Source organism: Ciconia boyciana, chromosome 11, assembly GCF_034638445.1.
Source record: "Ciconia boyciana chromosome 11, ASM3463844v1, whole genome shotgun sequence".
Classification (NCBI taxonomy): Eukaryota; Metazoa; Chordata; class Aves; order Ciconiiformes; family Ciconiidae; genus Ciconia; species Ciconia boyciana.
Window position 1 is genome coordinate 680,163 of NC_132944.1, and position 21,410 is coordinate 701,572.

At 46.9% G+C, this 21,410-nt stretch overlaps 2 protein-coding genes across 13 annotated transcripts in view; both read right to left on the reverse strand.

Annotated features, from left to right (window-relative positions):
* The window catches only part of WNK2 (WNK lysine deficient protein kinase 2), a 121,167-nt gene extending 114,733 nt beyond the window's left edge, over positions 1-6,434 (reverse strand). For 6 of the 12 annotated variants that reach the window (XM_072875796.1, XM_072875793.1, XM_072875789.1 and 3 more), the window contains exons 1-2: positions 6,141-6,433; positions 4,932-5,726 (exon numbers count right to left, since the gene is read on the reverse strand). In XM_072875796.1, coding sequence (XP_072731897.1) covers positions 4,932-5,699 — 768 coding nt within the window. In that variant the 5' untranslated portion in view covers positions 5,700-5,726; positions 6,141-6,433. Of the gene's footprint in view, positions 1-4,931; positions 5,727-6,140 lie in introns of all 12 variants that reach the window. The other 6 variants (XM_072875787.1, XM_072875788.1, XM_072875790.1 and 3 more) reach the window with 1 other exon arrangement.
* Positions 6,435-8,257: 1,823 nt separating this feature from the next.
* Positions 8,258-21,410, reverse strand: part of CARD19 (caspase recruitment domain family member 19) — a 107,915-nt gene continuing 94,762 nt past the window's right edge. Inside the window, exon 7 of the transcript XR_012044677.1 lies at positions 8,258-8,366. The gene's annotated coding sequence lies outside the window, so the exon portion shown is untranslated. The remainder of the gene's footprint in view (positions 8,367-21,410) is intronic.

The window sequence follows — 21,410 nt, forward strand, 5'->3', positions numbered from 1 at the left end:
GAAAGAAATCCCCTGGATTCTCGATACAGGGGCATAGGACATCCTCCTCCTTCCCCATAATTTAACTCCACATAGTTTGATTTTGCCAGAAGTGACTTGCCAGCTAGAGCAAAGGGAACTTGCTTTAACATTGTCCATTTTACAGACTCCCACTTTTAACCATGCAAACGTATCTGCTTACACAAAAAATGTCTGAGCCATGGACCTTTGGTATTACTTTAAACAACTATCACAGATCTTCTAAGTGGACATAAGATGGAAAACACCACTTAAAAATTTTGGAAAATATTTACATAGACATCATAGCCTTCTCTCATACAGAAGGTAACACACTTAGAAATAAACTGCATGCTTTTCCTCCCTTCATCCACTCAAACTATAAATTTTGCTTCAAGGAAAGATTATCAGCCTTAGAAACAAAAATTAGCAAGTTCACATAGGTCTAGCATTAATGATTTTTAAATGCCCTTTTTATTCACCTTGCATTAAAACAAAGTCTAATCTCATCTTGTATTTCTAGAATATTCATGCCATATTAAAAAAAAAAAAAATCAGTCAGCTATCAGCCAATCTGGATGAGCTTCTCATTTAAGGAATAAAAACAGAGATCAAGAAAATACATTATCTGTACATTAACACTACATATTAATCAAATGAAAGAAGTGTTCAGAAATGCATCCACATTTAGAACTTTTAGAACATCCACATTCAGTTAAGATCCGCACCCTCCAAAAATTTGAAACTCCTGAATATCTGAGTCACTTAAGACAATGTACTTTCACATTTTTTTTCTTTGGTTCAGGCAGTTTGAAGAGACCAGCAATGACAAAAAGGAAAAAGTGCTCTAAAACTATGAAGTAAAACACTAATCTTGTAAAGATAATTAAGTTTTTCCCTACAGACCTATACTACCAGAAGCTTGGCAGAAAAGCTGCAGGTGCGGGGGGCAAGGAATTGCCACCTTAGAGCAGCACGTCTATTTGCAGTTGGTTTACGGTTACAGACCCCTTGGTTTGGTGGCCGTTTGGAAAATGCCAGAGCTATTCTAATACCCTTGATTTCTAATTTCAGCTATATTGACCTCTGAGAATTGACCTCTGCCCATCCTTCACTCTTACATAGCTCCCCAAATACCTCTAACATCCGATACCTGAACTGACCTCTGTCCCAGGGAGCATCAAGGACTGCCACGCATTCTCACACGGAGCACCTGGAGGCCAAGTGTCCTGAAGAAACCAGTGTCCATCTAGGCACTGGTACGCAGAGCGGAGAACAAGTCTTGGGCAGCCAGTGGAAAAAGCCTGCCTTCCCCGCAGAGCTCACCAACAGGCACTTCTCACCTCCCCACCACGGGTACAGCAACAGCAGGATGAGACAGTCCATCCATTCCACATTTTCAACAAAGAAAACTAAAGTTAAATGCAATCAAACAGAAGCTCAGTATTCACAGTCCAAGCGAGAACCATAAAGTACAATGAGGTCTTTGCATTTGAGATAGTACTAGGTTTGACTCTTCTGCAGTTTCCCTACATGTTCCCAAAGGGAAATAGGGTGGGAATTTTTAAACCATTCATCTAAGAAGAATATTTGGCTTGCCAGCAGTAGATTGGCAAAAGCCTATATTCCGTATTCGTGACTTAACATTTTACTTAGGAGTGCAACACTGAAATACTGTTATGCCAAAGCCTTGCCACACATCAATTCCATGCCACCAATTAAAATTAATTATAGCTGTTGAAAACCTTAGAATGCAAACCCTTCCAAACTGCAAGGGCACGCTAATCCTGCTCCAATACTTCAGTTTCAGGAAGGAACAATAAACTTATTTTCTAGCTAGAATTGGACTACAGCTTTCGTGTCTCCAGACAGGTCTAAACCCCAAATCTAGTTTGGTTAGCATTTGGATCCTACCCTAATCCAAGCCATGATTTTGGTTCTGAACCCTAAAGCCATCTTTTCAGTGAAATAAAACCACTGAACAAGAATGGCTTGCAAGGTCTTTGTACAGATGGACAAAAAAAGACAGACACAGGCAACAGTACAACTGGGCTGAAAAAATGCTGAGCAAGGACAGAGGATTAATGCCTGCATGGAACCTCAATACTGTTAGTTTTTAACTCTAAAGCTCTAAAAGTAACAAGCACAGGCGCATCTCCAGGAGAAAGACAATGTACAGTTTGTTGCAATTTTTCCACAAAGGCTCTGGGATGGGTTTTGATGGTGTGAGACTGCAGGGGAAGTCATTTTGTCTCCAACAGCATGGTGACGGACGATGGCTTCCACTCAGTCTTCTGCTATATATACCTGAACGTAAAATTTCTACAGGGAAAGAGACAAACAGGGGCATATCTACCTGGCACAGCCTGCATAAAAATTTTCAAAATGCCATGAATAAAGTGATTACTTGACAGCACTCTCTGAATGTTTTCCCAATAAAACTCCCTAGCTGAATGAAGAGAGTACTCTACAAGTCAAAAAGCCCAAGACCACACAGCTATTCACACCTTCTCCTGATGGCTTCCTCCGCAACCTCATCCTAGAAGCACAGGCTTTAATCCCATGGTGATTAAAGACTTTTGTCATTCAGTTAGACTTTCTCAATCCAGACCAAAGCACCGGCTTTGAAGAGTCCCATACATCTCACGTTACCTGGCCTCTGGCATCACCGCAGATCTGCACGCAGAGACAGCAGTGTTTAAGGAGAACCAGCAGCCCTCCCTGCTTCCATGGCTTCACACCAATTTCCCTAAAGCAGTCGAATAATAGAGAGAGTTTTCTTTCTACAATTAGAGGCCAAATTCTAATAAATCCAAATTCTAACCCCAAACAAATTCTGTATTAAATTGAAATTATCTGGTAGTAAGGTCTGATTTAAGTTGAAGCACAGATAATGGAAACTAGTGGGAATTAAGGACTTATTACAGATGATTTCTTCACATGCAGTCACTTCAAGAATCCCTAAACAAGGGTAACTAGGAATAAGAAAACCAATCAGCAGGTAAGCTTCATACTGCAATCTTCCCTCCCAATCTCTTTCTTAGGCCTAAATGACCCAAACACTGGAATTTTAATGGACTGTGTTCTCCAATACATGTGGCAGTCTTGTAGTTAAAGCTCTTCTGCTACAGAAAGTATGTTGAAAATAGATGTGTTTCAGTTCCCCTGCTAGAGCATACCGAAAAATTTGGCAGCAAGATGAATTCCTGATCTGTGCGATCGCTCTGCAGTGACAGAACTGGCCTGCGCTGGTCAGACCGACAGCTGAACAACATCGGCCTTTTCCTGCGGACAAACCTGCCCTCCGACAGCATCCCAGTTATCACCCTAAATGAATTTCAGGCTCCCGAAGTAAAAGCCTTACACCCTCGGGATTCAGTTTCAAGCCGAAACCAGACAAAGACCAGGCCTGCCTGCAAGGCTCTCCTCCCAGCAGCGCCAGCCTCGCTCAGCTCCCCTGTGAATCCCCTTGGCCATCCCAGAGCCTCTCCCCCTTTCCCTGGGAGCCCCCCAGGACCCCCCAGGCTGGCGGGAGGAGAGGTTAAACCCCTTGCCACCAGCCCCTCGGGTCCTCCACTCGGGCCTCGCCTCGGCCAACTGCCATGGCTCTGTATTTTGCATTTCTGCTGAATAAAAGCCATGGGAACGCATGATTATGAAGACTGAGAAGTGCTCCCCGTACTTCTTATCAAGGAAGTAGTGCTGCAGTGAATGATGATTATATTGTGTAATGAAATCATTAGGGAATAAAGATGTGGCTGTACATCCATCCCCACCTGTCCCAGGAAGCCAGGCGTGATTTACAGATTGGGCCAACATTAAAAAATAAACAAACAACCAGGAGCTCAGGCTTATCACATCACATTATTTACATGCTACTCAAATACTCTCGTAGGCCATAAAGCTCAGTCAACCGGTGGGAGTTTAAGGACCCCACATTGTAACTAAGGGTTAAATTTTCTAGTTCCCACCGAAACTGCAGAGTAACTCAGACTAAGTAATAGCTCAGGGGAAAAAAAAAATCTCTCAGGTTTTTCTCTTAAACAGGTCTCATTCAAATGGATACTCATAGAAATGAGGTAACAGACACTAAAAGCTTCAAAGAAAAAAAATTAAGCATATACTACTGTCATTTTTACAGAAGTGAGACTATTAAAAATCACTAAGAAAAGGGTAACAGCTATGTCCCAAACCAGCAAAAGACAGTATCTAAGCCTTGACTCTCTTTAGCTATTACTGGATGACTTCACTCTGAAGATCTAGAGCCCAAATCAGACCTTTTACTTAAAGTCTTCCTTTTAAAAGGTATTTGGAGAGACAGGTCTTGGACTTAACTGAAGCAGTAGTTCATGACGCCTAAAAAAGGCAAGCACTCAGGTGCTTTCGGAGGAAGGTTTGAGTCACAAGAAGCTGGCAACAGTCACAGCTTCAGAGCCAGGGAAAGGGCGAGCAAGGGGGCAGCAGATCTTCAATCTTCATAAAAGCATAATGCATTTAGATTTGGACAAAAAGGAAAGTTCACTCCTGCAAACACTCTCCAACTTAATTTACGTTCAGTGTCTTTTTAATAGAGACCTGCTGCTCCACTCCTGCTCCATCAGGCCGCTGCGGGCAGGGGAGAGGAGCTGGGCTGAGCTCTGCGCATGGGGAGCGACCGGTGCCCCCTTTATGCAACACGACAGGTCTTAGGGTAACCCCGTTAGCGTGGGCACCAGCTCCCAGGGCCGGGAGGGTTAAGCCTGGGAGGAGTGTGCATAAGGTGGTAGGTTCAGAGCCAATGAGAATACTGCGCTATAGTTAGACACTGGATACTAAGCAATGGTGGCTATAAAGGCTGCTCAAAGCTGAGCTTCTGTAGCTGACACCGGCATGTTGCCCTTAGCTCCTAGGCTTACTAAGCAGAAAAAAAACACAGGAGGATGAGCTCGGCTTACCTGAAGTTCACACCACGCAACTTCCACCCACGTCTCCGTGTCCAGACCCTTATAGACCGTTTTGAAGGATCCCCTCCCCAGTTCAATATCAAACTTTAGGAACCTGCCGTCCAGCGAGGTGGCAACTGCTTTCATATCAGCCTCCTCCTCAGGCTCCGCTTTCTTAGCCTTGCTCTGATCTCTGGAAGCATCCGACACCTCCTTCCTCTCCACGTCTTTGCCAGCTTCCTTCTGCTCTTCAGCCCCTACGACACTGCCAGGGGCTGGCGCTGCCTTCAGCTCCCCAGAAGGCTCCGGCCCCAGGCACACCTTCTCCACGGCCCCGTGCCCTGCCTTCGCCCTCTCCGCAATTATCCTCCTGGTTTTAGGGAGCAGGATAATTTTCCTCTGATGCTCTGACTCGGCAAGGTCGAAAGCAGGTTCCTCCTGGTCCGAGTCCACCACGCTCCTCCGCAGGAACCGCTGATGGACCATTTTGGGATCCCTGGAGCAGGGGGCGCGGAGCGGCGGGGCGGGGGCTCCCGGCATCGCGGCAGCGTCCGCGGCCGCCCCGCTCCTCCTGCCACCGCCGGGCCCATCCATATTCATGCTCGTCTCCGCAGCCGGGGGAGCGCTGGGCTCGGCAGTCGCTGGAAACCCGCCACGGCCGCCGCCTCCTCCTCTGCCTCCCCGCCGAGGTGCCGATCTGGCATCGCCCCCAGTTTCCATTCGGTCTGAGGTTTCAGCGCCTGCCGCCGCCCCCGGGCTCGGGGAGTCACCGTGGTCCATGCCCGCGCCGAGCCGCCCCACCGCCACCTGCGAGGGGCAAGGCAGAGCGCAGCGCCCTGACGCACCGGCGGCCGCGGCTCGGGCTCAGCCCCGGCCGCCGGACACCGCTCCCCCCATCCGCGGGCACCGCCGGCCCCGGGGCTCGCCCCGGCCCGGGCAGAGCCGCCCCGGGGCTTCGAAACGGGAGGGCTGCGGCGAGCCGGGCTCCCCGGGCCCAAGGCCGCCACCGCGGCCGCCCTGCCCTGCCCGCCCCTCTCCCTCCCTCGCTCCCTTCCCCCCCCCCCCCCCGCCCGGGCAGCCGCGCAGCGCAGCGGCCGCGGGGCCGGCAGCGCCGGGCGGTCCCGCGGGGTGCCCCGGGCTCAGGTGCGCGGCGGGGCCGCCTCACCTGCGGCGGGGGCGGGCAGGGCCGCGCACAAAGGCGCGGCGGAGCCGCTTACTTACGTGCGGAGCGGGGGGCTGCCGTCCTCAGCGCCATGGACGGGGATGAGAAGGGCGGCGGGGAGAAGGGGCGGGTACCGCCGTGCGTGCGCCTGTCTGGGTGTGCGCGCCGCGGAGAGGATGCCGAGGGAGCCGGCTGCCGGCAGCGGAGCTCCGCGGCCCGCCCCTGCGCGCTGCAGCACGCCCCTGCCCGCAGTGCCGGCCTCCCCGCTCCGCTCCGCTCCCGGCGGCTCAGGGCGCGGGGCGCGCCCCTGCCCGCGGCGAGCCCTGCGGCAGCCCCCGCCGCGCCCCCATGGGCGATGGCCGCCGGCCGCCCCCCGCCCTCCCCGGCCCGGCTCCTCCGCCCCCGCCCCGCGCCGCCGCGCCGCTTTTGTCAATGGGAAGCGCTCCCCGGCGAGCGCCCCATTTAAGGCACCGGCGCTCGGCGGCCGCCAATGAGGCTGCGGAGGGCGGCCCCCCCGGCCCGGCCCGGCCCGGCCCGGCCCCCCGCCGCCGGGGACAATGGGAGGGTCCCCGCGCCCCGCCGCCGCCTCGCCCCGCGGCGCGGGCGGGCGCCGGCAGCGGCGGGAGAGGCCCCGGGGGCAGCGCCGGCCTCCGGCGGGCAGGTGCCCGGCACGGCCCCGCACCGCTCCTCCGAGGAGCGTCTTCCTGCGAGCCCGGGGCTGCGGGGTGCGGGTCCCGGCCGCGGCCCGCGGCTCCGTCGGCTCTCTCGGCGCTCTCGGTTCGCGCACGGCGAGGAGGCGGCTGCACCGACAGCCAGTTCCTCTTGGGTGTGCCGGCAAGGAAGGCTGCTTAGAAGAAACCAAATATTCTCCCTCCTCGTCGTTTTTCGGGAGCCTTCACACGTAAAACATGACTAGGGAGTAACTCTCGGACAGCATTTGGTAAGACAAGCTAGCACCCTGCCTCTCCGTGCCGTGGGCTTGGACACGCTGTCTTGCCACACGTACCTGGGTTTTTCTTTGTCTGGGTTTTTTTCCTTCGTTCCTAGCCGTTCGTGAATCATCCTAGGAATACTGACCTCCCGGTTCGCTGTGCCTGACGCTTGGCGTTAGACTAGACGGAGGGAAGCTTGGATCCGAGGACCAAGCTGTGCTTCCCCGTAGGTTAGGTTGGAGATGCTTTGCTAAAGGCTGCGACCGTCAACAGCTGTGACATTTCTGCTCTGTAAATTCATGAAAGGGCTCTGGTCTCCACTGCTGTCAGGCTTGCTTTCTTAAGTATTAGGTTCATACAAACGTACCATATGTTTTAGTAATTAAACTTTAACTAAATAAAAAAAAATGAGAAGGTTTACCGAGTAATTATTCCCCGAGATTTCTGAAGGGAAAGGAAGCTGACTGCCAGGCAACCATAATTAGTTTTTCTTTTAATTAATTCATTTTTAGTTAAGGATTATTTAAAAAAACCCTTTTAAAATAAGAAAACAGGTGGTTATTTTAAATAGAATCTCTGGTGCTTTAATTTTAAAAAACATGGCTGATGACTAATAATTCAGCATTATGGATACATTCAATCTTTCAGTGGTTTGTTTTTTGAAGTGTTCACATATATACAATATTTCTGGGAGTTGCAATTGTGACATAAAACACAGGTTTGCATGATGTATAGAAATTACCTGCCGTTAGTTCTGTACACCGGGCTCTTCTTACTCCACAGACAGAGGCTTAATAAACAGAAAGCAGTATGAACTTACCGAGAGAAAAGCAGGGAAGGTTAAGAGCTCTGACACCTTCTCCTAGTTATTACGTAAACTTGACCTAGAGCCCTCTTCCCAGCTAGAGAAATTACCACCACCATGTAGAAAAAAGGAGAAGATTCAGGCTAATGAGATGACTAAAAGTAGCAGGCCACATTCCACTCAGCAGGTGGACAGAAGAAAATGGGCAATATTCTAGAGCTGATCAAATACCAAAACCCGAAACCCATAATCAAGAAAAATACGGGGGGCGGGGGGAAGAGACTCGATGCCCCCGTTTGCCTTTCACTTCCAGGCCTTCTTGGAGGAAGGCAAGTATCCACACATTCCCAGCATCACCGACCAGCCTCAGGAGGACACACAGGCACTGCCGAGCTGCACCGGTCACTCCTGACCAGTCGTCAGTGCTGGGCAAGCGAAGCAAGACCCGTCCTCATAAGAGCTTTCTCACGGCTGAGTTTCCTCTGGTGTTTGTTGTGCTGTCCTACGTCGAGATGGTGCCCAGTGCTCTTCCTGTGTCCATTTGGCTACTGAAAAATTAACATAATTTGCATGTCACAAACTTAATTGTGGTCCACTATCAAGTGCTCTGAATCTGTTTACGTGGATGATTTTTAATAGTACTTAAACAGAAAGAAAAAACTTCTTCACACTCCTACTGTTTGACAGTTTCCACGCTCCTATACATTTGCTCAACATGAGTAACCTTGGGCAGCAGTCTGATGACGTGGCAATGTGCAGCGTCGAGAGGATCAGGGACCACTACAGCACTCTGGCTGTATTACGTGTACAGAGCCATGTGCTAGAATGCAAGCAGCTCGGGCACTGGTACACAGACGGATCCAGTGCTCTACGGCAGCTAACGATGGCCTTTCCCAGCGGAATGATCATAGAATCATAGAATCGTTTAAGTTGGAAAAGACCTTAATATCATCGAGTCCAACCATTAAGCTAGCACAACCAAGCCCACCACTAAGCCATGTCCCTAAGCACCACGTCTACACATCTTTTAAATACCTCCAGGGATGGTGACTCTACCACCTCTCTGGGCAGCCTGTTCCAATGCTTGACAACCCTTTCAGTGAAGTAAAATTTCCTAATATCCAGTCTAAACCTCCCCTGGTGCAACTGGAGGCCATTTCCTCTCATCCTATCACTTGTTACCTGGGAGAAGAGACCAACCCCACCTCTCTACACCCTCCTTTCAGGCAGCTGTAGAGAGCGATGAGGTCTCCCCTCAGCCTCCTTTTCTCCAGGCTGAACAACCCCAGGTCCCTCAGCCGCTCCCCATCAGCCTTGTGCTCCAGACCCTTCCCCAGCTCCGTTGCCCTTCTCTGGACACGCTCCAGCCCCTCCATGTCTCTCTGGGAGTGAGGGGCCCAACACTGAACACAGCATTCGAGGTGCGGCCTCACCAGTGCCCAGTACAGGGGCACGATCACTGCCCCAGTCCTGCTGGCCACGCTATTCCTGATACAAGCCAGGATGCCACTGGCTTTCTTGGCCACCTGGGCACACTGCTGGCTCATACTCAGGCGGCTGTCAACCAGCACCCCCAGGTCCTTCTCCACTGGGCAGCTTTCCAGCCACTCTTCCCCAAGCCTGTAGCGTTGCATGGGGTTGTGTGACCCAAGTGCAGGACCTTGCACTTGGTCTTGTTGAACCTCATACAATTGGCCTCGGCCCATCAATCCAGCCTGTCCAGGTCCCTCTGTAGAGCCTTCTTCCCCTCAAGCAGATCAACACTCCTGCCCAACCCGGTGTCATCTGCAAACTGACTGAGGGTGCACTCGATCCCCTCCTCCTGATCATTGATAAAGATATTAAACAGAACTGGCCCCAGTACTGAGCCCTGGGGAACACCACTTGTGACCAGCCACCAACTGGATTTAACTCCATTCACCACAAGCCTTTGGGCCCAGCCATCCAGCCAGTTCTTTACCCAGCGAAGAGTACACCCATCCAAGCCATGAGCAGCCAGCTTCTCCAGGAGAATGTTGTGGGAAACCGTGTCAAAGGCTTTACTGAAGTCCAGGTAAACACCATCCACAGCCTTTCCCTCATCCACTAAGCGGGTCGTCTTGTCATAGAAGGAGATCAGGTTGGTCAAGCAGGACCTGCCTTTCATAAACCCATGCTGACTGGGCCTGATCACCTGGTTGTCCCATACATGCTGCGTGATGGCACTCAAGATGATCTGCTCCATAACCTTCCCCAGCACCGAGGTCAGGCTGACAGGCCTGTAGTTCCCCAGATCCTCCTTCTGGCCCTTCCTGTAGATGGGCGTCACATTTGCCAAGCTCCAGTCACCTGGGACCTCCCCAGTTAGCCAGGACTGCTGGTAAAGGATGGAAAGTGGCTTGGTGAGCACTTCCACCAGCTCCCTCAGCACCCTTGGATGAATCCCATCTGGCCCCATAGACTTGTGTGTGTCTAAGTGGTGCAGCAGGTCGCTAACCATTTCCCCTTGGATGATGGGGGCTCCATTCTGCTCCCTGTCCCTGTCTGCCAGCTCAGGGGGCTGGGTGCCCAGAGAACAACTGGTCTTACTGTTAAAGACTGAGGCAAAGGCAGCATTAAGTACCTCAGCCTTCTCCTCAGCCTTGGTCACTATTTTCCCCCGCATCCAATAAAGAACAGAGATTCTCCTTAGCCCTGCTTTTGTTGTTAATGTAGTTGTAGAAACATTTTTTACTGTCTTTTACCACAGTAGCCAAATTAAGTTCTAGTTGGGCTTTGGCCCTTCTAATTTTCCCCCTGCATAACCTCACGACATCCTTGTAGTCCTCCTGAGTTGCCTGCCCCTTCTTTCAAAGGTTCCATAAACTCTCTTTTTTTTTTCCTGAGTTCCAGCCAAAGCTCTCTGTTCAGCCAGTCTGGTCTGCTTCTCTGCCGGCTCGTCTTTCAGCACATGGGGACAGCCTGCTCCTGCACCTTTAAAATTTCCTTCCTGAGGAATGTCCAGCCTTCTGATGCTCCCTAGCAGATAGAGAATCGTTCTTTAGCCTTCAGGAGCTGCCTGTCCAGGCCTTCCCAGGTGTCAGTGACCACAACGGACACGGCAGCTAGAGAGACATTCAGGGCTCAGTTCTCTAACGTCCTCTGAGCAGTCGCACAGAGCGCCTGCCACTCCAGTGTGGAATGGCAAGGAGAGCTTGGCAAGGAAAGCCTGAAAACTACACAGGGTGGATTTTAAGGAAACGTAAAGGTAAAGACTGACACACCCTTCATTTCTACCATCTAGCCAAAGACTCCTCAGCTGATGTGAACAGAGTCCCACAAGCTACGTTTCCACAAGGTATTTTATTGAGTGTCCTCTATCTGCCTCAATATACCCAGAACAGAAACACAATATTGACTCTTCTGCTGTCCTGATTTCAGCTCTATGCGAGCCAGTAGACAGACAGACAGATAGTCAAGGGTATGCTCTATTACCGAAGGGCATAGAAAAAGAGAAATGGTTACAGTTTTCCTGATTGTTAGAGCATCACCAGAGCAAGCCTGAAGTAGATTCACCACCGACAGCATGCTGGTATGCAGGCGGCATTGTAAATTATAGCACGTTTCATCAAAAAGGTAGTGAAGGTGCTGCCTCAGACACAGCAACCTTAATCAAGCCTTTGACTTGGAGAACTGTTCTTTGTACGTATGAAAGCCACACTGCTAATCCCCGTGGATGAAATTCTCTCTCCATGCAAGAAGCTGAATGAGCCACACCTCGCCCCCGGAGCACAGATGGATATTTCCACTGGAGAAGCAGATTAGCACCGTTCTGTCTGTGACTCCCCTCAGCGCTCCGCTGACTGATGTCAGGAACAGTCACCCACTAACCGACACAGAGCAGGACAGCTTGTCCGAGTTAATAGCTAGTGTTAGTTTTAAAAGGGAGAAAAATAACCATTTTCTCATAATAACAGCCGTTATTTTCTTTCTGTATTTGTTAGTTTTGAGTGAGGAAGTTAAGTCCAGTTCTCCATGTTAACAGCTTGACTTTCAGGTTCTCAGATACTGAGAAATGTTTTATTTGTTTAAAATAAATGTTTGCAGGGGACTGTAGAAACATTTGTATTGGCCTCCAGTTTTCTATTAACTTGTGTTTTATATAATTTATAACTTGATTAAAACCAGGTCAAATACCTATTAAGAGCTACTTTCAGTTGCACCCAGGGTGTGCTCTTACCACTGCCCATGTGCTACTGGCCCTAGTGCAGAGTTACGTACAAATTGTGTTTCCTTCAAAAGAATAATAAGAATAATTTAAAAACCCAGTTTCACACAAATATATTCTCAGTTAGGTCATCTGTATTCTGTTCTAACTATTTGTTTATAGATACAATAGTTCAAGTCATCGAGTTAATACAAACTTATCGCAAATGCTTAAAAAAGACTCCCTGTATGTCAAAATGATGGATGCTGTTGGCAAACTCACCTAGCAGGTAGGGCGAGCCAGGCAGCAAGTGGTGGGGAAGATGTGCGTCCCCCACCTCAGGAGAGGATAAACTCCATTTATCTTTGTTTGCCCTCGGGTATGACACTGGTACAATACTTCATTCTAACATGCATGACAACCTTAAACTCAAAAGATGTTCTGTGTTTTTAATTCCTACAGATTTTAAGAGTAGCTTATATAGCCCATAACAGTATGCCATAACATTACCTCTCAGGTTCCTTAACATAAACAGACTTAATGGTGCTGCAAAGAAGTTAATGGACAGCATCTTCATTGCTTTATGGATTTATTGAGGTGTGTTCCCTGCGCCCCTGCCCAAGAAACAGCTCTGCCCCAGGGAGCCGTGTTCGGGCCTCCCTGAAGGGCAGCTGAGTCAGCAAAGTGACAGCGCACAGTTATTTTGCATTTCCATATGATTTACATGGAGCATCATCTCTCCACGCCAATTCATGAAGGTGAGGTTTCTTTTTTAGACAGGCAGGCTGTCACCTTTCCCACCCCAAATCTGACCGAAGATTAGTAGTTGTTTTAGAACCACTGCGTAATTCAGAAGTTTGTATTTAATTATTTATCTGCTTTTATTTGCCAGGAAATGATGGCTTTGAGCCTGCAATAAAATCAAATGAACTACGCAATTAATTTCCCAATGCTTCTGTGTGGCCACGAGGATTGCGAGAGTTCAAACAGCACATTGGTATTTTTTAAAACCTCTCTCCCTCTTCTCGTGCCATTTTCTGCTACGACCCCTGCAGTACCCTTATAATGAAAATAAAATAGATGGATAGAGCAAAGTAAGGATTAGAGCAAAATAAGGAACAGAGCAAAACAGACCAAATCAATGAGTCAAATGTGGCACTTCATAGCACAGTTAGGACTTTCCAAAATGTTAATGTTTATGCTGAGCAAGTGAATAGCCTTTACTTTTTTTTTTAGCATGAAGCTGTATTTTACCAAAGAGCCCATCTAACACATTGTGCTGCAAAATAGCAGATTTAAGACATAATGACAACGCCATTATTCCTCCTAACATAAAAGATGAGGCATAAGTTCTTCTAAGTTTAGTACGAACATCTGCTGATCTCTATGCAATGCTGCTTGTTGTACTTCGCTCTTTGATCCTGGTTTTTTCTTACGAATTTAAGAAGTGATGAGAGCATATAACCTTAGCACAAAACCCTCCCTTTGTGCAGCCAGCATTCAAGTGACTAGGTTCATCTTACAAACAAGGGTAAGAACCAGCGCTGTGGTATGAGGAATGTGTCCATTCGTCTGACTGGTTCCAGTGACTCTGAAGACATCGCTATGATCAACAGTCAAAAGTCAGAAGTACGTCTGCTATGGCATTAACTTGAACTAAAAACAATATACGCAAAGGTAAACCACATAAGTAATACAGAGACTGTGTCACACACGGATGAAAACAAAACACCTGAAGAGTCAACACCTATGCTCCAACCAGCCTTCACCCTCCACCCTCTTCCTGAGAAGTCTCCTGTTTAGCACACTGGCACTTCATTTTTAAGCACTTTTAGGTAAGTAGCATGCACCATTGACTTCCCAAGAGCTGTTACCACACAGACACAGGGAGCTCCAAGCCCGTTTAAGGAGTCACAAGAAGGACAAGGAACTTTCCACATTCCCAAGGTGACAGGTACACGATGTCTGGCCTTTCAGTCCTGACTGGTCTGCTGGAATGCTAGGGGATCATTAGAAAATACGCAATACGATCTGGATAGGAGAGGTCCATCAATGGAAACCATGCATGGACAAGGAGTGTGGACTATACAAGAGAGGTAGCCATGTGCGCTATGAGCGTCGTCACATACAGTCATATGTAGTTGCTTAGTATAATCTTGCTCTTCTCTCTGCTGGTTCCCCTGTAAACATCTGAAAAAGTCAATTTAAGCTGCATCGTCCTTCTGGGCAGAATTACTTGCACTGCTTTTTTTCTCGTAATAAGTACCACTGGGCAGACACTGAACACTAGCCACGGCTACATGTGTGTTACAGGGAGTTACAGCCAGCTTGGGATTGCTTTTAAAGCTCCTAACAGAATTTTGTTCTTACCCTCATCCCTTGTAAAATGCCACACCAGAAGAACATTGGTACACTACCAGTTTTCAGTATTTGATAAATATGTATGGTACATTGGTATGTCAAAAATTTCCTTCTCATCTGTCAGTCCAACACAACAAAAAAGAATTTGGGCAATACCACGGTGAAAAGCAGCCGCAGTTACTGCTTCCAGTTCTTAAGAGGAAGCCAGAAAAACCACTGACTCTCCTAAGCCGCCTACACAGGAAGACACCTAAGACCACAGACAAGAGCTTTCAGGACTGAGTCCCCTGTTCTTTTTCCTTCTCTTCCCTGACAACAGCAAAGAGACTGCGTATGAAACCTTTATTTCTCACGACTCTGCTTAGACAGTAGGCATCCTGCATTAGAAAGGATTTAGCAAGAATCATCAAGACCTGTTAGTTACAACATACCTATAAAAATAAAAGCAACAGATCTCACTTTGGGGAGCAAACTCCAAGGTCTGAAGTTCAGATTCAGATGTCAAAATTCAGTATCCCCAAAACACCAGATAGCATTCATCTGACAATATTATTTGTCTGATAATTTAGAATAAAGAAAGTATTAGGTAAACATTCAAAATTAGGACTCAGTAAGATTTGTAGAGCAACTAATTTACATTTAACAACAGGTAGTTTAGACGACAACGGAGTCAAATTGGTATGATGTCCTGAATTTCCAGATAGGCTCTGAGCACAAGTGTTTTGGCTGAGCACATAATTAGCAGAGGTCCCAATTCTGTTTTTATTGACCTGACTAGCTATTGATTTAAATGAAGGCAGGACCAGTGTGTGAAATAATCCCTATTTAACCGTCAGTCTGCTCACTGTTTGCACACTTGTTGAGGAAAAGCACACATTCAAACAAATGTGAGGTCTTTCACCCAGATACGGCTACACATTCCCAAAGTTCTGCAAGGGAAGTTAAATTTTAAAATTTAAAATATTATTTTAAATCTGAAAAATAAACCAAACATGACATAATTCTACCCATCTCTCATCCTTTATATCATAAATACCAAGATCCTAAGCCCATATTTTAACTTTTTCTTTAAAAAATTAAAACACCACATATTTTATCGCTTTCAAGAGGAGAAGGGATGATTACCAAATTAATTAGCAGCTAGGCATCAGCATCTTGTTTGTTAGAATTTACAGTACACTTTTGATTTTACTTCCTTAGCAGAGATTTGGTCCGTTTTCAAGATATACTGACAAGTGATTGTGTAGTCAAACAGTAAGTTTGCAAAACGATGTATGTGATAGCCAAAATCACTAAGCTCCACCAAGTGGCATAAGAGAGAAGGTGTTACCATAACGTCCGTGCGTTGGAATGGCTTCAAATGCGATTGCAATCTCCCTTTAGCCTGCCATAATTAAGTATGCAGCTACTTTTGTTCTCTAACTCTTACATGGAAGAGGAGGAGGGCATTGGGGGAAAGACGTCCTGCAATATAATTACTATTCGCATAATATTCAGCTCGTGGTCCTGCAGTACAAATTTACTCATCCATCCCACTGGTTATGAGGTTAATTCTGCAAGTGTCACACTCCTGCGTAACTACTTGCAGAACCACTGCCTCTATGAACGTACACATCTGGGACACAACATCTGGTGTTAGTCATTTCTATTCTGGTGGTGTATCAGGCAGGACATGGATAGTGTTACCAGCACAGAAAACAAAGATGGCTCCTGCCCTGAAAGGTTTCCAGCCGCTAAATTAACCCACGTCCCTTTATGAAAACACCAGGAAAAGCAGCGGGCATGCAAGAGAAGCTAACAAAGACAACGGCATACCACAAGCGCTAACTGACAGTCTTGATCCTCAAGGGAGGAACACCTTCAGAAGCCCTACTCTGTCCCGCAGGTTCAGATTGCCTTTTCCACTCTGGTTTTACTAGACAGGCCTTAAGTTACGATTAGGTTGAGTCCAAAAGCTTGTCTGCTTTTTCCGGCTGCGTCAGCTGATGTGATAAAGGCTATTGCCTTCCCCCAGAAAAAACCCAACAACTTCATTGCAGAGAACTCCAAGGATGTTACTTTTAGGTTCATTTAACGATGTGTTTAATATCAGCCCTAACTCGGTGGTTTCCCCTCTGAGTGAATTGTTCAGAATTGCAATGCTCCCCCAGAACAGAATTTGCTGTGCTCTGGAGCTGCCAGGCAGAAAGGCAGATCTCTCTGTTCTCATTGCAACATGTGAAGAGATTGAGGCTGAACATACTATGGGAAAGCTCCCAATACCCTGGGACATGTCACATAGTGATATTAAAAATAAAAGTCCGTTAAAACTACTCATAATACTCTTATCAGTAGTGCTTTCTTTTTGTTTTCTTTTTTTTTAAGGGGACCATTATGTGTTATATAACATGTTTTAAATTCTGAATTTAGCATGGCAAACAAGTCAGATAAACCTTCAGTGTGCCCAGGGCATAGAGGGAGAAGGCACACTGGGGGAATAAAAGCAGTAACTTTGGTTTACCATGCAATTCCCCAGGCAATTGAATTGGCGCGATGGAGAGCGTGGCAGCAGGAAGAGGGAGGTGCTGAAGTTGCCACTGCAACCGTCAGGCATCTCAGGATGCTGGCTTATAATCACATCAGTCAGGGAGTGTTAGGATGGCAGCTACCCTCAAGGCAGGGAGGGAAGGACGGAAAAACGGGGGGGGGGGGGGGGGGGGGGGTAACAAAACACAAAGAAAAAAGAGTGAACAAAATGCAGGGTGAAGCACATGAGAAAAATACCATCTTAAAGTATTAGGGTTAGGAACTACTAGAACCAGATTTGGATGTCTCATTTGAGCAGAGAATCCCATAAATAGGTCCACTCTTTTCTAAAGATTTCTCTGCTCAGGAAGCAGGTCTTTAACATGAGCAAAAATGTTAGAAACCTATTAGAAACCAGCCTCAAGAGATTTGATGCTTGGGGATTTTTAAAAGAGTTTATATGAGCTATTGAGACTTGTATACAGAACTTGTATAAAATGAGAAAACGGAAAGCCAGAAAGCCTGTGGATGACAATGCGATAACCTGAAGGAATTTGATTAACTGTCCTCCTCTCCAGGTGGCAGCCTGTTGAATCTTGCCAAAGTTAGCTGCTGGGTTGGGCTAACGAAACCAGACATGTTTCAAATTCCTATTCCAGATAACATCTTATCAAGCAAAGCATGGTCATCTTTGTTTATCAGTCTCTTGTTAGTCAGACCAGATTGACTGAAGCTCAGTTAAACCCTGCAAACTATCTAAAAATAATGTTAGATTTTAATCTTTGGCAAAGACAATCCAAGGTATTTTTCTCCCTCTCACATATTACTTGTCTAAGGAACGTCACGACTGACATTAAAAGAACTTCCCTAGCACAGAGGAAAAGCTATTACTGTGTTCCCAAGGTTTAAAGATGAATGCCTTTTAATATAAAAGTTTCCTAGCAACATGTGTTCTTAGCCTAGAATGTATTCCAAAACCAGTGATGCTTTCAGTATTGTATCTATCCCTCTGTTTGAACTAGTTGCTATGCTCTGTTGTCATCCTTGCCTTCACAACCCATAGTACCACAGAACAGTAGTCTTCTTTTCCTAGGTTCAGCTTCTCACCATCTCCCACTTTGGTCTTACACATGAAAATAACTACCCACCCTTGTCTAGTAACATGTATTTTCTGCCTTTCTCCATCGTTCTGTGGAAGCATCTCCTTTTTTCTCACTGAATATCAGTCTCCTGAATATTTCTGGATCTCACATTACGTAGATCGTACACTCTCCAAACTAGGGAGCTATTTGACCTGTGTTTGTAAAGCTGCGGACAGCTTAAGGATGCTCCCGGACCAGTGTTGTCACTCATCCGCCCGCAGCGCCATGTTTTCCAGTGTTCTTTATGGCCAGCAAGAGCCTTAAAGAACCTTCCACAACAGGAACTACATCCCGCACACAGAGAAATAAACACAGAAAAAGTCTTAGCAAACCAGAATTTTAATATGCTTGGGGAAGCAGTAAAGGAAAGGCAGATGGGACCAACAGAATTTCCTAGGACACAATTTCCTCGTGACCGTGAAATGACAGAGAAGTTGATCATGGCCAAGGACAAGCCAAAAAGAAAAAAGGTATCAGCTACACGTCTGTTTTTCACTCTTTCTCCACCCTATGACAGACAAAACGTATGCCACACCGTCTTGTGTTGTTGTGTGACACTGTGTCTTCACACATTACCCTGTAGCTCCTTTGAAAGGGAAGCATGATTAAAAGGGTTGTGCCAGGTCACTGAGTCTTGAGGAAAATCTTTTGATGGGTGGGTGTGGAGACCCAGGTCCATGACAAATGGTTCTTCTCCTTCTGGGGAGCAGCCCCCGTCCGGGCCATCACACTCTCCATCCCAGGCCATTCCCCTGTCACAAGAAGGGCTTTCTAAATGCTGAGAGAAACGACAGGGGAGGGCGTGGGTAGAGAGATGTGATTCCGGGGAATTAGTTAAGGTTGAGAGGAAAAAAATCCCACCCCTGACTATTTCTTGGAGGAATTGGGCCCAAACGCCTGGATTGTAAAGTGCAGACAGACGACTGTCTCCCTGGCAACCTGAAAAAACACTAGAAAGACAAGTGGCATGTGCCGATCCTCCGCTGTGACCAGCAGAAAGAGATGTTTAGGGATTGAATGAGAAATTACACCGCCTGAGAAAGAGGGGACTGTGCCTCACCCACATCTGGATGCGGCTGGACCTCAGCAACTGGAGGGTGGACGTCTGGAGCTTAAAATGGAAGTCCAGTCTTCACTGGCTTCCGCGGCTCCCAGGAACACTTGAGGACATGGGGCATTAAAAACTGGACAATGTGTGAAGGCCAAATAATCCAGATCCCAAAGGGAAAGTAGCTTGCTCCAAGCACTCTAAGCACTTGCGTGGTCTCAGAGGAATAGGAGGGCAGTGGGATTTGGGACAGCTCCTTGCCAAGCCAGTCTTTTCCAGCAGTTGCTTACATGGGAAGAAATATCAGAAAATTGTGCAATTTGCTCTTTGCTTGGGTTTAATCCCATTTAATAGCTATGAGAAACCTCTAACTACAAGGCTAAACCAGGACGCAGACTGCTAGCAAACACTCTACAGAGCAGCATACAGGAGTAATATCTGAGCTCTTTTAGGATCCCTTTCTCACTTATTTACTGTAAAAACATACTAGTGAAGTGAAAACACAAAGTTATGCAAAAGCAGCTGAGATGGGATGCTGTCAGTGTTTTTGTAACACAGTATTTGCTTTAATAGACCCCTCATCAGAAGGCCACAAGGCTGAGTTATAGATGCTTTAAAGAACATTACTCTCAATTTACTCAGTTACTTCCTGTGTTGAGAAATTCATCTGTAACGTCACAGAATACCTCTCAATTTCTTCATTTCAACAGAAGAACTGCAGTAGCCCATCCCATTAAATGAAGGTGCCCAATGATAACTGTGCCAGCCGTGCTTGCTCTGGAGTCTGCTAGGTGTTGCAGAGAACGCAAAGCTGGAAGTTAATCACGCAGCACACAGACCCCCCGCAGGAGGCTCAACAGGCTTTGGAGTTGCCTTAGGGCAGGTGGAAAACCTTCTTTGGGTTTGTCTACTAACCAAGTGGTCCCAGTGTTATAGGAGCTATAAAACAGATGGAATATACTCTATACATTAACCTGCTTTCATCAGCAACCACTGCAATCATCCTCATTCGTGCATTATGGTATCTCATTGCAGAGGAGTCAAAATTGCCTAGAAAAATTCCAACACACAAACTGTGAGAAGATACATGAACCCACTCCAAACGTTTTGAAAATTAACGCGCTTACGTCAGAAAGGGGATTTCTTCCGTTGGCTAATAAAGATACCAGTACTTTATCTTTGATTAGGACAAATGCGAAGCACAAATAACTTTAGAGAAAGGGTCCTCCTGGTGCATTGGGGGCTAGTGGAGGAGAGAAAGGCTGTGCATTTCCCTTTGACCCCTGAAATCAGCCCACAGCCACCACCATTTGGGAGCCAGTGGCTTTCTGAACACAAATTCCTCGATGCCAAATGTTACTGATCCAGCAACATTCTCACAAGAGACAGATTTGGACTTGGCAAAGAGCAAGCATAACTAGGATTCCTCTGCTGAATGTCAGGGGTGTCTCATCCTCTCCCTTTCTCTCCCAGGGGACTGGACTGCAAAAGGACTCCTGGAGATTCTGTATTTTTCTTGATTCTGTTAATTCTGGGATAAAAAGGATATTTTTGGTTCTTGCTATGGGAGGAAAACATTCAGATAACTTTTACAGTGATAATTGCAGTACACACAATGAAAGCTTAAGCCATATGTTTTCATTTGGCTTACAGAGCACACGTTTCACACTATCCTCTCTCCTTATTAGCTTCTACATCTTATGTACTTTATTTATAGATATCTGCCTTTCTTCATGCAGTAGCTTTGGCCCTAACCAGGCCTCTGCACTGCTATCTTTCACTTATCAGTCATGTTTCACCTACCTGTCATCACTCTTCTCTTTCTAGCGATCCTCAAAGACAACCCCAAAACGACTCCTACTAAATGCATTTATTTTTGCCTTGAAACTAAAGACTAACCGGAGACGTATGTAGTCTAAACATTGTGCCTGGGGCGATGTGCTGCACTGGGGTTCCACTTCGGCTGTGCAATTAAGGGGTCTCAATGACTTTTCTCGTTGTTTGAATACTTTGAGATGTGGTGTTAAATAATTTGGGTAAAGCAAATCTAAAAGACATTATTTCTAAATTAAAAATCTCTGCAACGAGGCACTTTCAGTTTGGTGCAGATTTTTAGCAGCTTTTCCAGAAAGCCAAGAGATGTGGCAGAAATGGCTGGAACCAGTTATTGCCAACTGTCTCCATAAACTCCAGACAAATGCAAAAATGCTGTTGGAGAACAGTGTTTGCAGGTATTTTATGCTTTTCATTTGTGAGATGAAGATAGTAAGAAATGGCTATCAAATATATATTGGTGAGATACTGAATTCATCACGGTTAGTTGGTTAGTTACACCTCGCCATGGCCATGTTTTTGAAACCTAATTGACTCT